At 38.3% G+C, this 16,659-nt stretch overlaps 1 protein-coding gene across 14 annotated transcripts in view; it reads right to left on the bottom strand.

Moving 5' to 3' along the window:
- Positions 1–16,659, bottom strand: part of LOC124430547 (titin) — an 87,414-nt gene that overhangs the window by 52,650 nt on the left and 18,105 nt on the right. For all 14 annotated transcript variants that reach the window (XM_046977291.1, XM_046977296.1, XM_046977297.1 and 11 more), the window contains 19 exons: positions 15,856–16,257; positions 15,403–15,625; positions 15,153–15,325; positions 14,500–14,639; positions 13,851–14,367; positions 13,630–13,773; positions 13,302–13,556; positions 10,507–13,208; positions 9,411–10,413; positions 8,936–9,334; positions 8,312–8,831; positions 8,059–8,230; positions 7,752–7,938; positions 5,686–6,025; positions 4,848–5,595; positions 4,417–4,755; positions 4,183–4,339; positions 3,923–4,089; positions 3,682–3,811 (listed from right to left, as the gene is read on the bottom strand). In XM_046977291.1, the coding sequence (XP_046833247.1) occupies positions 3,682–3,811; positions 3,923–4,089; positions 4,183–4,339; positions 4,417–4,755; positions 4,848–5,595; positions 5,686–6,025; positions 7,752–7,938; positions 8,059–8,230; positions 8,312–8,831; positions 8,936–9,334; positions 9,411–10,413; positions 10,507–13,208; positions 13,302–13,556; positions 13,630–13,773; positions 13,851–14,367; positions 14,500–14,639; positions 15,153–15,325; positions 15,403–15,625; positions 15,856–16,257 (8,718 nt within the window). The remainder of the gene's footprint in view (positions 1–3,681; positions 3,812–3,922; positions 4,090–4,182; positions 4,340–4,416; positions 4,756–4,847; positions 5,596–5,685; positions 6,026–7,751; positions 7,939–8,058; positions 8,231–8,311; positions 8,832–8,935; positions 9,335–9,410; positions 10,414–10,506; positions 13,209–13,301; positions 13,557–13,629; positions 13,774–13,850; positions 14,368–14,499; positions 14,640–15,152; positions 15,326–15,402; positions 15,626–15,855; positions 16,258–16,659) is intronic.

Genomic DNA, 16,659 nt, shown 5'->3' on the forward strand with positions numbered 1-16,659 from the left:
AAGTACGGCCGTAATTGAACTGGACACGTCTGTTCTTGTTTTGTGAGAAACCGTTGCGAAGATAGTGCATCGATTTTGAGACGAATTTCGTGCTCTTATACAACGTGGTGCTATACGGAATAATATATAAAAGTGATCGCAATTTCTCTGATTGTCAGAGTTTGTTAACAGAAAGTTGACGAATCGTTTGGTTATCCAAAAAATTGTAATATACGTGGTCAGTGCTTATCATTTCATACTTCTTTTATTTTTCTTTCAAAAAACATTGTTTGATATATTGTCGTTAAAGCGATTAAACGATGAAGCGCCTCTAACGCGTCTCGTTTCGCGAATTCCGTGAACGGGGGCAGTGATCTACTATATTCTACCGTGTGACACATGATATTTATTGGATGAATCATTTACGATTGGAGTGGTCATGTATAAAAATAAAAATAAAGTCAGCAGTCAACGTCTAGCAGTGCGTCGTTGCCCCTGACCCTGTTATCCTTGTCTCAACACCCACTTGAAACTTTCTGTTTTATGATATCATCGTATTTTTCTATTTTATTCTATTAATTACTAAATAATCAATTTAATAATCATGTTTTATTCGAATTATCGAATTATGTTTATAACGAATTTGTCGATTTATAATATTAGAGAAGTAATATACGCTTTAGATTGAATTGATTTCTCGTTATTTCCTCGTTAAGAGGTTCTCGAAAATACGAATCATAATATCATCATCTAAGGACCTCCTCGAGGTAGGCAAAGAGAGATTCCTCGAATGCGTACTAATGTCTAACCAGAAATAATTTGCTCCCGCAGAGTACGCTGACACGCGCTCTCCCGTATTATTTCTGGCTACGTTGAATCACTGACAGCTGGTAGAGCCGAAATAGTCTGCTTCGTCGGCCTGCTCCCTCCCATAGCGCGTCCGTTGCCGATGGTGCTTGGAGATCGAAGACACGAAGACACGAAGATGAAGAAAATAAGGTCCTCGATGAGATGATTCATCATCGAGTTGTTATTACTTTTCTTTACGTTGACGAATACAAAATCTTGGCACATATTTTGTTTTTCAGGTGGTTGCCGTTTCAAGGTCGTCGATAGAAAAATTTCGACTTTCTTCTTTCGAATTCTGGCCCGCATTAGTTTGAAAATATTTAGAGCTTCGCAGCTTTCTCTTGCGATATATTAGAAATTTGTCAATGAAATTGATCGTTCCTTTTGAGAATATTCTCTTTGGATGTTTCTTTCCTTATCTTTTTTTTTCTGTTTTTTTTTTTTTTTTTTTTTATTTAGAATAAGAAATAGAACGTTGCATGAAGGAATGCGAAAGAGAACGATGTCGTTCCATTCACGGTACATGGCAATGCGTTATATCCGGCTAATATTCCAAGCATTGAAACGCAAGACGAACGGATTACATATCCAACTGAAATACTTGCATACCATTAGATCCGTAACATTGCCTTCGCAAGAAGATATCTTTTTGTAAAGATCGGCGATTCGTAGCTGATAGAAGATAGAAATATGATTTGGCTAGACGTAGCCAAAGTCAGATATATAATCCGTTATAGATATGTTAGAGAGAAAAAGCAGGCGAGTGCTAGAGCAGGAGAGCTCTCATGAATTTACAGAGTCTTCGTAGAGTTTCGTATCGGTGGCCAAATATAGTTAGGTAATGTAATACACGTCACGTGGTCAGAAATAGCCGAAGAAGAGGGCCTAGGAGGGTGTGCACACGGCACTGACGTGTCCGCTTGCCTCTCCTTTTGAAACGACCGAAAGAGTAGAAACTACTGAGGAAAATACGTTTTATCTTAAGGCGAGCTCTCTTCACGCTCGTTAAACTAGCTACCGGGGGAAAGCCGATACTTAGAATGTTAAAATTCTCTTCTAACGAACGTTCCAATATGGCCGTACATTTTCACGATTCGAATAATCCTGAAAATCTTAAGAACAATTTTACAAGCTGTTCTCTGAAATAAACTAATCACTTTTCTTTCTCTGTCATAAGCTATGATAAACTGGAATTACCTATTGGAACTAAATTATGTTGTTTCTATTCTATTTTCTCCCCTTTTTATTTTTCTTACGGTCCGCGTACCACGCCTGCTTTTTTCTCCTCCCCCCCCCCCCACCCACCCACCCCCGCTTACGTTATATTTCGTGTATATACACGACGAAAAAAACGCGCTGTGTAACTTTATCTTTTTTTCCTTTCTCTGATTAAAATGCGCTTTATCGCTCTCTTAATCGCGTTAATTTCCTTAATTAATTTATACATTGGTCTAGCGGCAACGTCCGCCGAATCGATAACAAACCAGACGTGGACGTATTTTCAATTCGTTTTTATTAGACTTTTCCATTGTACAATAATAAATAATCGATTAGTAAAATGTTAGCTAATAACTTGACAACGGAGTGCATAGAGAAACGCTTTCAATTCTTTTTTTTTTTTTTTCTTTTTTTTTTTTTTTCTTTTGTTCTTTTTTTGAGGGAGGGCGGGGTTTTCATCATTAGCGCGATTGTAGTTATTCTTGCTTAGTGATGTTTATCGCACGAACGAAAAAACGATTTACACATTTCTATGTCTATATACGTATAATTATCTTCTAACATTATATGTATCTAAGTTGAGAAACATTGACAAGATGCTACATCGAACGAGTAAACGAGTTTATTATAATTCAACGTTGTTTTCATCGACGTTATTTTCGACGTTACTTAACATATATTTTCCTTCCCATTCTTCTGATCCTTCCAATTCCTTCCATCTTTCTCTGTATATTTATCATTTTTCATATTTACAAAGTATAGTATTTAGATTCTATCGATCTATCGACAGTTCGAAGCACCACCTATACAAGTCATCTTTCTTTTCATTTTTTTGTTTCGTTTACTTTCCTTTTTATTTTTTTAACATAGGACACGAAGACGTACGTAGGGTGAGTCTCGCTCGTTAATTAACACCTTTTTTCACCCTACGTTCGTCCTGTCAAAGAAAAAAATCAAAATATTTGGAATTCTTTGCTACAATCCTTTGCACGTTTCGTCTCATCCTTTTTCTAAGCACCATCTTCGCGATACCTTCTCCGTTTGAAAACAATTCTCCGTTTTTTTTTTTTCCTTTTCTTTCTTTTGTTTCTAATTGGTCAGACTTGAGAAAGAAAATAGAAAAAAAAAAATAAAAAATAAAAAAAAAAAAGATAAACAATTCATCGTAACCTCCATTTTAATCATTTGCCACTTAGCTCGTTTCACTCGCTCGTCTACTTTCAAACACGACGAGTTAGTATGAACTCCCCGGATTGTGCGAGAATTTTAATTAAATGGATAAGGGATGAGAAGAGTATTTACGGACTCGTGTGGAGGGTTCAAAAGGAGAATGGGTTATATGGTTTTAGAATAACGCAGTAAAAAGCGAAAAAAGAAATATACGCACGATACCATTTCATGGATCGTGACGCACATAGAAATCCATATTGCATTTAAGACAATAGCACGATCAACCGAGAGAATAAGGAGAATCCTACATGAGTATATTTTATCAAAGATTAATCACGCAAGACTACGATTCTATCATCTCACTTGTCATATGGATTTCTTTGGCAGTTCTCTAGAGGTACGTTTTCGTCAATCCAATCGCGTTTCGTGTTAGCAATTGAATTTGTACTTTTTTTCAGTTCTTACTTTTGACGATGAGTTTCGCAGAGGTTTCTACGGTACCGGCTGAGGTCGTAGCTCTGCAGCTGAAAGTGCCAGTGTCCTCTTCGTAAGTTGTTGCAATTAACAGTACAGCATTGTTGCCCTCGTGAATCATCTGGAAACGTAACAACGTTTTTTCGTTAGCCTACTGATTTGATATTGTTGATAATCTCGTAAATAAAAAATCGACAAATAAAAGGTGAATAGAGATCTCAATAGATCTTACCTGAAAATCGGGCGACTGTGGTATAAGGGCACCTTCCCTGTACCATTGAATCGTTGGCTTTGGTTTCGCTGGAGTAACCTGAGTTTTAAATTGTGCTGGTTGTCCCTCCGAAACTATTTGATCTTTCAGCGGCGATAATTTTGGCAAAACATCAGCCGCATCTGGGGCTAAACGAAAGTATATGTATTTAAAATTTTCTGTATCTTCCATATTTTCTATATTGATGTAAACTTAATTCATTTCTTCTTCAATGATCTTACCAAGAACTCTCAAATTTGCTGAAGTAGTAACATCGCCGGCAGGATTTTTGGCAATACATTTATAAACACCTTCGTCCTCGGGAAAGGCCTCTGTGATTTTCAAAGTACAAAGATCACCATCTTTTTGCATTTGGAAATACTTTGATGGCTTGATAACCTATAAATGTCAAAATATACATTCGAATGTCCTTAAAAAATTCTTAAAAAAATTACATTTATTTTACTTGAATTTACCTTATCGCCTTTCTTCCATTGAACAGTAGGTACAGGCTTTCCTGTTATTTTGCAAGCGAACGCTACGGACGTTCCTTCTTTAATCGTTTGATCTTTAAGAGGTTCCAGAACAGAAGGTGCCTTCTCTACACCAGGCGTTGTTGGTTTTGCGGTCTTTGTTGGGGACTGAGGTCCACGAACCGTGCATTCGGCGTCGCAACGTGCCTCGCCGGCACTGTTGATAGCAACGCATTCGTATTTACCTGAATCATCTGGTATAGTTTCCAAAATAAGAAGAGTGTAAATGTTATCCTCTTCCAAAGTTTTGTAACGGATATCAGCCGTCACTTTTTTGCCGTTCTAAGAAAAAAAAAAAAAAACAAATAAAATTATCAAATAATTGTTTCTTCCTTCATATAAAAAACAATTAAAATTAAATTGCCGATAATAACCTTCAACCAGTAAACGTCCAAAGGTTTGGTGCCAGTGACTTTGGCATCAAAACGGGCCAATTGTCCAGTTGTTACCGAAGTATTTTGTATGGTAGATAGAAAACTAGGTGGTACGACTCCACCTCTTCCAGGTTGTCTTCTACGTTCCTCGACAACGAGATTGGCACTGCATTTAGCTTTGCCTCCACGATTTTCAGCGATAACGGAAAACACTGCAGAATCTTCCATGAAGACCTGACGAATAATTAAAACCGACTTGGTGCTGAACGTGTAGATTTGAAGATCCGGTGAGTTCTGGATCGGGAAGTCTTCTCTGTACCATTTTATGGTTGGTAATGGATCTCCATCGAATTCGACCTCGAATCTCGCTTGTTCTTGTTCAAAGGCTCTGCATGGTTGAATCTTCTTCGTGAAAACTGGCGGTTTCGCCGGTTTCATTTGTCCTTGGACCACGCGTTCTTGTGTCTTGGCCTTGTGCTCGACTTCCGTCGTTTCAGTAGCTGTTATTTTCCTTGTTATTTCTAAGTCACCCTTTACCTCTTTCTGGGTCTGTTTTTGTTTTGCCACGTGAACCTCCCGTCCATGAACCAAAGATTCAGAAGGTTCCGGGGGAGGTCTTCCTGTGCCCTTTAAACGCTCAGTGTCGATATCTACCTCAGTTACATGCGGCTTTTTCGCGAATTTAGGTTGTGGTGGTGGTGGTGGTGTCACTTGAGTTGTTTCTTGTATTTTCGTGTCTTGCGTTTCTCTGGAGTAATCAAAAAATTTGTTTCATTGTTAGAAACATTCAGAAAAGAGAGGTCGAAGAATTTGACGAAAAACTTTCGATTATACTTACAGACTTTCCTGATATTTCTGAGCCATTCCTTTAGCCACGGAATGAGATACCACTTTGTCACCAGGAATGGCGAACTGATGGGAAGTTTCTCTCAATCTAGATTCCTTCAACACTTGCTCCTCTTCCAAGCTCATCAACTTTTGATAATAGTCCTCGTTCTTTTTGTTCTTTACCGATTTCTGCCATTCGGCTTCAGGTTCTTTAAAGACCTTTTGCCCAAGATGTTCGGTCGCAATCTCAATGCCTTGAGAAACGGTTTGGTGACGTTCCTCGAACACACGCTCGAGTTCTGTGTTCTGTCTCTCCGACTGGTATTGGGTTAGCCCATAATCGTACCAAGCTAGGGAAGAAATAGGTTAGACCTTCGTTCTTACGTTGTCGCAAAAACGACAACGTATGCCGATTAAATAATTGTAGCTTCGTCTCGTTGATGGTACCGATAACTCTCGCAGATACAACGCATTCTTTGCTTTAAATTCGGATAGCGATGATCTATTTAGTTTTTTTCCGTTGAAGATTTATAAACATAATTAACGCCTTTTTGTTTGTTTTTTTTTTTTTTTTTTCATCAAATAACGTTGTATCTCTACGAGTGATTCATCGGGTTTATCGAGAAAATCAGAATAAATACGACACAGTACTTCATTGGCGATGCAACACATTTCTATGTTTCCAATGTAGGTAGGAAACAAATATTTCAAATTCGAAATAATCGGAGACATAGGTGGACATTCAAAAGTTCATTCAAGTTAGAATACATGGTTAACACAATTTGAGCAAAATCTTTCTTTCTTTCTTTCTTTTTTTTCTTTTCTTTCTTTTTTTCTTTTCTTTCTTTTTTGCATTTTTAATAACGTCAATAACATCGTACACTTAAATCGATCATTCTGTATCCTTCGTCTTGAGTGAAGGTTTCGTGACCTCGATTTCCCAAAGGCGTATCATGGAAAGTGAAAGTGCAATTTTCGTTAATTAAATATATACGTAATTCGTACCACCATTCATTGAACACATTATTGAGACACGTAATAAGAACATGTAGAGAAAGAAAAATGGATTTGAATTTAACGTTATTAGATAGTTTTTTAGGAGATGGACCAACGAGGAATCAATTTTAGCAAAGTAAAAATAAAACACATGTGAGCATAGAACTAAATCTAAAATAATAAAAATGAAATTAGAGAGAACACGATAATTGGACACACTGAGGAATACGGAGCTCTGCTTGAACATGATTAGAAAAAAATATTTTGCCAAAATACGCGAATTTATAAATAAAACGTAAATAAATTTACGTAATGATCGAAAAAGGGATGATTTGATTAGAGCTAAAAAAAACCGTCTTCTCCAGTGTAACGTAGATTGGTGGAAAACGCGGAGAAAAATACGGCTGACATACTTTTCTCCGTGTTATATTTTCTGTAACATCACGCACATTCGTGAAACATAATCTGTGTAGTGGTAATAAATAAATAATACGAATGCTCTATCCATGACTTATCATACCTGAATTGCGTTTATCCTTCGCGTTATGCGTAATTCGAAGGTGTCATTGCTCGAAATTCTCGTCCGATTTCCAAAGCCCAAAGAAATAGAAGAAGCTGGTAGCGTGAAGGTGGCGAGGTTTGTCATACAGATTAGGAAATATGATGAATCGGAATGGGAATAGGAGAGAGCTAGGCTTGACTGTGTTCCAATTGTCTCAAGTGTCTTTTGTGCTCGATTGAGAGAAAAATGTATGTGTCGTATCGATATATTTATGTACTGTGTTGCGATTGTACGCATTGTACCTTTCTGTTGCGATCATTTTTTATTGATCGCGTGCAAGGTTTGCATCTATTGCATTTGCGTGTTGTATTATTGTTCGATATGCTAAGTATTGTTCAGTTTGCTACATGCATTCTTTGTCGAAAGCTTCCTCGGACAAACGACATAACGAATAATAATAATCGTAGAGAAAAACAAAATATCAAAATATAGTTTTCATATAAAAATACTGATAAGACAAAGAATGCAATATTGCATATTTGTAAGAGTGTTTCCACTGTAAGAGTGTGACAACTTACGTCTAGGTGAATTCTTCAATACCCCACGATAGTCGTCGCTTCGCTGCTTAACCGTTAAGAAAGTTTCTGTACGTGATTCCCCAACGGAACTTCTTGCGATTACTTCGACCTTTCCATGATCGTACTGTCTAGTCTTTGGTATATCAAGATGATACATGCCGTCGTAGGTTAATTTGTAACGCGATCCCTGCAACACGATATTAACACTCCGTATGACTAGAATATCATAATATCGCAATCTAACCAATTGACAAAAATAATAAAAAAAAAAAAAAAAAAGAGAAAAAAAAAAAGAAAAAATGCATACATTAACGACAGTGTGTCCATTGAGTATCCACATAACTCGTGGTCTTGGGTGGCCTGTAACGCGACAGCAAAATCTGGACCAATCGCCTTCTTCAACGGTAACTGGTTCTGGTTTGCTCACAAACACTGGTGGTGCACGTACTTTTTCTTCTTCGCCCTCCTCTTCGGGAACACTATGAAAAGAAATCAATCGATATTAAATACAAACGAATATTATTGAAGTAAACAGTACATCTATTCTCATGAGAACTTACATCTGCCATGCGGCTTCCATTTCTCGTATTTTTTCAATACTCTTCATGCCCTTTGGTAATTGAGACTCGTAAATGATACCAGGTTTTCCTGCGGTTCGAATTATCGCTCTAGTTTCATCCATTCCATACAAGTTAGTCGCTCTGCAGAGATACTCTCCGCTATCTTCCGGATACACCCAACCAAAGTTCATAGCAACGTAACCGAAGTCGTATATCGGTGTAAATCTGTTCTTTTGTGGAAGTGGTTTGCCATTGAAGAACCATTCAACCTTCATATTTGGATCACCTACTGGTGCCAATTGACATTCGAATTTAGTGCTGTTCATTTCGACAAGTTCCGTTTGATCCTGAATTTGTGTAACGAAACGCGGTGGTTGTTTCTTATCGGCATCATAGAGATCATCTTCGGTCAGATGAACTTCGGATGTATATTTTTTAATAGTCGCTTCCATTTGCATCAAAGCTTCCGATTTCTTCATGCCTTTTGGTACCTGGTTCTGGAGGATGATACTTGGAAGTTCTGAAGAAAGATTTTATACAGGTAATTATATTTTGACGATTATTAATAAATATGAACTGAAAAAAAAAGAAAAGAAAAAAAAAAAAAAAAAGAAGATTTCATACTTTTGCAAGATACAGATGCCTTAGTGGTATCTTCTCCAAGATCATTGATGGCCTTACATACGTATTCACCAGAATCTTCAGGATATACATATAAAATGTCCATGGATACGAAGCCCATATCATATACAGTTCTATATCTATGCCCTGCAGGAATAATTTTTCCATTCCTATACCATTCGATGCGTAAATTAGGGTCATCTTTTGGTTCCACTCGGCACTCGAACCTAACTGGTTCTGATTCGTCGACTGTAGCCGACTGAATTTGAGTAATAAAACGAGGAGGTTCCCGTGGTGCTTCTTCGACAGGTGGTTCGCTGATAGGTCCACGTTCTAACTCCTTTAATTTTTCACCGCTCATACCTGATGGTAGTTGTGAATCGAAATCTATTGTCTTTTTAGCTGTAAATAGAAAATAGACGGTATGAAGTTTAAATCTTGTGTCTTTTAAATATAAAAATATGTATTTTTTACGTACATTTACACGTTATGGTTGCTTTTGTAGTCGCAGTACCCCATTTATTCGTAGCTCTGCACACGTATTCGCCGCTGTCTCTCGCATACGTATAAGACATGTCCAGTGAAATAAATCCAAAGTCATTAATTTGATGTACGCGAGAACCAGTTGCGAAAGGTCGACCATTGTGGTACCATTCAACGCGCATCGTCGGATCACCGACCGGTTCGACTCTACAATCGAAGTGACTTGGGCCAGATTCCTCGACCTCGATATCTTTTAATTCAACTATGAATCTCGGTGGATTAGGAGTTTCCTCTTCCGCAAGGATTTCATCTTTCTTGTAGAGGGATTCTTCTAGTTTTTGAATACTTTCGGTACCGGTCTTGAAATTGCTAGGCAATTGTGGTTCTAAAATAATACCTTGACGACCACGAACTTGCAACTTACAGGACACCGTAGCTTCTCCGTGACGATTGGTTGCCTTACACGTGTAAAGGCCAGAATCTCGTTGATAGCAATTGGCCACTTCCAAAATGACAAAACCAAAATCATGAATGGTTTTTACTCTGGTACCAGCTAGAAGAGGCTTTCCATTATGGAACCATTCAACTCTCATGCTAGAATCGTTGATAGGTACGAGTCTGCATTCGAAATGAGCTAAGGAATTCTCTGCAAGCGTTAAATCCGATGGAGTAGTGATGAATTCTGGTGGTTTTCCTGTATCATCATCGGGACTTGGTTGCCCAGGTTCGTTTCCAAGACCTTCGAGTTCAGCTATCTTATCTATTGTACTCTCCATGCCTTTTGGCAATTGTGATTCAAGAATTATACTGCGTTTTCCCGTGCACTTCATAGTACAAGTGGTTACTGCTTCACCGTAATCGTTAATTGCTCGACAACTATATTCTCCGGAATCTTCAGGGTAAATTGGTGAGATCTCCAAAATAACGAAACCGAAATCACAGAATGTTCGAAAGCGTGAACCTGTTCGAAGCGGTTTACCGTTCCAGAACCATTCGACCTATAAACACAGTTTTTATTTATTATAAAAGTTAAATAATAAAAAGTATATTTATATCTTATATTTGAAATTATATTTGAAAATATATTTTACCTTTAATCTTGGATCATCCGTAGGTGTAAGTCTGGCTTCAAAGTGAGCACTTTCTCCTTCCCGAAGACCATCGATGTTGCTTAAAGGTACAGTAAAAACTGGAGCTTTTCCACGTTCTTCAACTGTTTTCTCGTCTCTAGTACGAATCATAGAGTCCTCGAGGGTTTGGATTTTCTCTAAACCACCTTCCATTCCTTTTGGTAATTGGGATTCCAGAATAAGGCTGGATTTTGAAAAACATTTCAATGTCGCTTTAGTCGTATCTTCGCCGTACTTGTTGAAGGCTCTGCATTCGTATACACCGGAATTTTCTTCGTAACAATAAAGTATGTCGAGAATGACGATACCGAAGTCATGGAAAGTTCTATAACGATGACCGTGAGGTAGCTTTTTACCATTGTAATACCATTCAACTTTCAAGTCTGGATCATTAACAGGAGTCAGTCTGGCTTCGAAATGAGCAGATTGTCCTTCCACGAGTTTTGTTATGTCTGCAATTTGCGTGATGAACTTGGGTGGTTCGGCAACAGGAGTAGTTGGAGTAGTCGGTTGTTCACCGCCGTAGCTTTCAAGCTCGCGAATTCTAGCGAGAGAATCAGGTTGAAGAGAATCTAGGTATACTCCACTTTTTCCGAAACATTTAATGGTCGCTTTCGTATAATCTTCGCCATATTTGTTGCTAGCTTTGCACACGTATTCTCCGGTGTCATGCGACATAACCCCAGCGATGTCCATAACGACGAATCCAAAATCGGAAACCATTTTGAAACGAGAAGAGTGTCTAAGGGGCTGTCCATTGTGGAACCATTCGACCTTCATATGTGGATCGCCCACAGGAATAAGAGTACACTCGAAATGTACCGATTGTCCATCTTTAAGACCTTCCAAGGACTGTATATGAGTGGTGAATTTTGGTTTTTGTCCCTTCGACTTGTCTACGCATTCGAGTTGAACGCTTATCTCTGCTTTACCCCATTTGTTCGTTGCTCTACAAGAATAGGTGCCCGAATCTTCAATTTTAGTACCAAGGACTTCCAATACGACCATACCAAAGGCGTAAACGGTTCTAGTACGATGACTAGCTTCTAATGATTTTCCATTATAGAACCATTCAACCACCATAGTCTGATCGCCGGTTGGTGTAAGCGATGCCTCGAAATGAGCTATCTCACCTTCCGATAGATTGGTCAGGTTCTCGAATTGTGAGGTGAAAACGGGAGGATGTCCCTCTTCGCTTTCAGGCAAAGCACCATCCTGCCGTTTCAGAGATTCCTCGAGGTCTTGAATAGCTTCCAGACCTTCCTTGCCCTTTGGATGTTGAGATTTTTCGATAATACTTTCTTTAGTCGAACAATATACGGTCGTAGATGTAAACGCTTCTCCAGCTTTGTTATATGCTTTACAAGTGTAAATACCAGAATCTCTATCGTAAACATCCGTAAGATCCAAGGTAACAAATCCAAAGTCGCTGGTCATTTTAAAACGAGCTCCATGCTCCAAAGCTTTACCATTGAAATACCATTCGATTTTCAAATCAGGATCATCCTTAGGTTCGACCTGTCCTTCCAAATGAAGAGGTTCAGATTCTCCTAACTTGAATTCCGGTTGAAGAGGTACGGTCCAAATTGGTTTCGGATATTCATGTTCCGGTTTATCATCCGGTCTTCTATATTTCGATAGATAAGCGTCCTCGGCTTCTTTAACTTTTTCCAATCCAGCTTCACCTTGCGGATGTTGAGTCTGCAGGTAAATACTTTGTTTGCTGATGCATTTCAGGGTACCTGATGTCTGTGCTGTTCCCTTGGAATTCGTTGCCTTAACCGTCACGATGCCTGAATCCTCTTCGTAGCTATGCGTAATATCGAGTGCAACATATCCAAAATCGTAAGTCGACTTGAATCGTGCACCGGTTGGTAGTGGCTTCCCATTCATGAACCATTCAATTTTCATAGTTGGATCCTTTGATGGTTCCACGTTACACTCGAAGTGAACGTTATCACCTTCAACACATTCTACATTGTTCAAGTGAGTTATGAAAACTGGCTCTTCGTACACGGGTTCTGGTTGCTCGGTAGTACCGATTTGTGGTTGTTCAAGAGCATCAATTTTGGGTAATGCGTCCGGATGAAGAGTATCACCAAGAAGCCAGTGGCGATCCACAATTTTCAAGCTACACGTAGACACTGCTTCTCCAAGTAGATTTGTAGCTTTGCAGGTGTAAATGGCTGAATCGTCTGGTCTTAGACCGTTGATGGACAGTGTGACTAAGCCAAAATCAAAGGTACTACGTAACCTTGTACCAGTTTGTAGGGATATACCATTTTTGAACCATTCTACTCGCAAATTAGGATCAGCTCTTGGCTCTACTTGAGCTTCAAGATAAACATGTTGTCCTTCGACCAACTTATCATAACTTTCCAGATGTTTCGTGAATACCGGTGCTTGTTGAGGTGTTGTATCAACGAACATCTCTGGTACTTTATTCATTTCCGCTTCCTTCAGTTGAATCTTTTGCCATGCATCCGGTTGTATACTTTGAGCATCGATCGCAGACCGTGCTTTAACTTTGAGAGAAATCGATGAAACGGCTTCTCCGCTTTTATTAATAGCTTTACAAGTGTACACTCCAGAATCTTCTGGTATGACTTTCAATATGTCCAATGTTACATAACCAAAATCATGATTGACATGGAAGCGAGATCCTGTAATTTATAACAAAAATTACGGGTTTAAATTAATCGAAGCTCAACCATGGAAATAATCTAATGTATCTTGATTGAGGATTTAAAACCTACCCATTTTCAACTCGATCCCGTTCATATACCATTCAAATCTCAAACTAGCATCACCCACGGGAACGACTCTACATTCGTATCTGGCAAGCTGACCCTCCCAGAGTTCCGTAGGTCCAGTTAATAACTGAGTAAAGATAGGTTTGTCGAAAACCTTATCTGGTTCCTCCGCTCGGCTAGGTCCTTTATCGGCTTCTAATTGAGCAATTCTACGCTGTGCTTCAGGATGTTGGGTATCCAATTGAATACTGGCTTTAGCTAAATACATATTAATAATTAAATATCCGATTTATATTCGTAAGATAGGATAAAATTTGGAAAAAGAACTAACTCTTAATTTTCATCGATGCTGTAGTAACTGCTTCTCCAAGCGGATTGGAAGCACGGCACATGTAGACACCTTCGTCTTCATCGCGAACATGCGTAATATCCAAAGCCACGTATCCAAAATCATGAACCTTCGTTATACGGGAGCCTGTAATAGATCGAAAAATTATTCGTAGTATCAAGGATTAAAGTAATAGTCCGAAGTTAAGAAAATTACTCTCGTACTTGTTTCCAAAGGTACTTCATTTCTGAACCATTCCACTTTTAGAGTAGGATCGCCAACAGGTATGAGTCTACATTCGAAGTGAGCTGTATGGCCTTCGGGTATAGCATCGATATTTTGCAAGGGCTGCGTGAAAACGGGTCGTTGTCTCGTTTGTGGTTCTGGTATGTCTGGCCTTTTCCATGGTTGTTGAGCTTCGAGTTCGCGAATCTTGTCCATTCCTTCTGGTCGTTGAGAATCCAAAATGATATTGTCACGCGGTATCACCTTAAGTTCGATGGAAGATACGCATTGTCCAAGGGCATTTATAGCTTTCACAGAATATTGTCCTGCATCTTCGGGTACTGTGTGACTGATGTCCAATGCCACATATCCAAAATCAAAGGTCATGTGGAAACGAGATGCCGATGGTAATGGCTTGCCATTGTGGAAGAATTCGATTCGAAGATTGGCATCGTGAAGTGGTTCCACTTGGCATTCAAAGTGAGCTGTCTGACCTTCGTAAACTTCAGTAGTGCCCTAAAAAAATAATCATCCATTTGCATTTAGACGATTTGTGCTATTGTTCTTTTCTTTTTTTTTTTTTTTTCTTTTTTTTTCTTCTTTTTTTTTGTCATTGTCGTAATTCTTTGTAATAATGAGTTTTTGTACCCTGAGCTCAGAAACAAATCTCGGTGGTGTTAATGGAGGTTCCTCTACTTCTAATCGAGCAGGATGACCTTGAGCTTCAAGTTCACGAATCTTCTCGAGACCATCCGGATGTTGTGTGTCCAAAAGTATACTGCGACGAGCTAAAAGAATACAAAAATTCAAAATAATTTATTAAGTTATTAAATGTTTCGTCTTAATAGGAATTAAAATGTTAAAAATTTTTTAAATTCTTGATTTTTTACGAGGGGCTACTAACTTGAAGAAATTTTGTTCCTGTTATCATCGAAATCTAGTATGCCGCATATGAGAATGTTTGTTAGAATCATGCAATGTCATTCTAGTTTGAGGAGAACATATTTTCGTACCAAATGATTTTTTACAATTACATGTGCTTGGTTCGATGAATTTGCAAGGTACTAAGTAACAATTCTTTCGTGTATTTTGATTAGTACCAATGGATTTTTTAAAGCTTTCATGAAACTTGTATCGAGATGAGGAAAAACGTGGAAACTCATTTTTGTGAGTTGAGTGGAATGGTTTTTTCTGGAGGTGGAATTCAGGAGGACGATGTTTATTTGATTTTGCTAATGCACAAAAATAGATAAGAGATTAAGCTCTTCGAAAAAATGCATTCACTGAAATAAAATACTTACAGCCAACTTTAATCGTGCACGTATTCACTGCTTCTCCAGCCAAATTCGTTGCTTTGCACATATAAGTTCCTGAATCTTCTGGATAAGTATACAAAATATCGAGAGCGACATAACCAAAATCGTGTGTGGTACGGAAGCGATGACCAGTCCTTACGGCAACTCCGTTTACGAACCTAGAATAGAATATTATTTAGATTTATTATATTATAATAAAATAAATCGCAGTGTAAAAAATATTTTTAAAAAATACCATTCGATCTTCAAATTCGGATCGTTGATCGGTTCGACGCGACATTCCAAATGAGCGTGTTCACCTTCCTTCAAATGATCCAGGTTGTTTAATGGCGTTAAAAATACGGGTTTTTGATGAACCACTTCCTTTTCGACTTCTTCTTTAATTTCAACGGTTTCCAATTCTCGTATCTTTTGTAAACGTTGAGCATCTAGGGTATCCAGGAAGAGACCTTGCTTAGCTGTAAATAAGAAAATTTCAACTTTAAGAATAATATCTTCGATATTTCATTTTAATTTCAATTTTGGTAGACGTCTATGATTATGTACTTGTCAATTTCTCTGACAGTTCCTTTGACATATGTTTTTCGTTTGTTTTGAAATACATTCATACCATTAGGTATTATGTGACATGTACTGTATATTAATAAAATAATGTAAAATAGAATAATTCTCTTCTCTTTTGACTTACAGTCTACGCTGATGACGCACGTGGTGACAGCTTCACCAACAGCATTTCTGGCTTTACACATATACGTGCCAGAATCTTCAGGATAAGCGTAAAGAATATCCAGAGCGACGTATCCAAAGTCGTAAGTGGTCTTAAATTTGTGTCCTTGAGGTACGGGCCTTCCATCTCTGAACCATTCAACGATCATCGTGGGATCATTAACTGGCGTCAATGTTGCTTCGAGATGAGCGTTCTTCCCTTCAGGTAAGTGTTCAATATTCTTCAATGGTCTTCCAAATTTAGGCTTCTCAGCGATTATGAAATCTTCTTCCTCGGTACGTTTGTAACGAGAATCATCTTCGAGATATTGTATCTTCTTAAGAGCACTTTCGTGTTGGGTTTCGCGGATTATAGAGGAGCGTGCTGAAAAGTAGCGCATCGTGTTACATTGGAGGATATGAAAAAGACCTCCTCTATATACATTTGTAGAAAGTCATTCGCGTATGTGGAATGATGCTTGCAAGCAATGAACAAAAAGAAGACATATATGCACAACAAGACAAGGAAAGATCATCACTTAATGACTAAACCGAAAAAAAGAAAGGGAATCTATACAAGAGAAATCCACCTACTGTCCCCGCATACAGTCTCAACAAGAAATCTTCGCTGCATCGGCACAAATCTATTGATAACTCATATCCAATTATAATTTGTAACAATGAGTCGAAGATCGATGTTGGAAAAGGAAAATACATATCGGAAAGAGACAGAAGCATAAGCTAGTACCTATCGATGCAAAGTACATTATCGTGTATCATTGATATT

The sequence above is a fragment of the Vespa crabro genome, chromosome 19 (genome assembly GCF_910589235.1).
Source record: "Vespa crabro chromosome 19, iyVesCrab1.2, whole genome shotgun sequence".
NCBI lineage: Eukaryota > Metazoa > Arthropoda > Insecta > Hymenoptera > Vespidae > Vespa > Vespa crabro.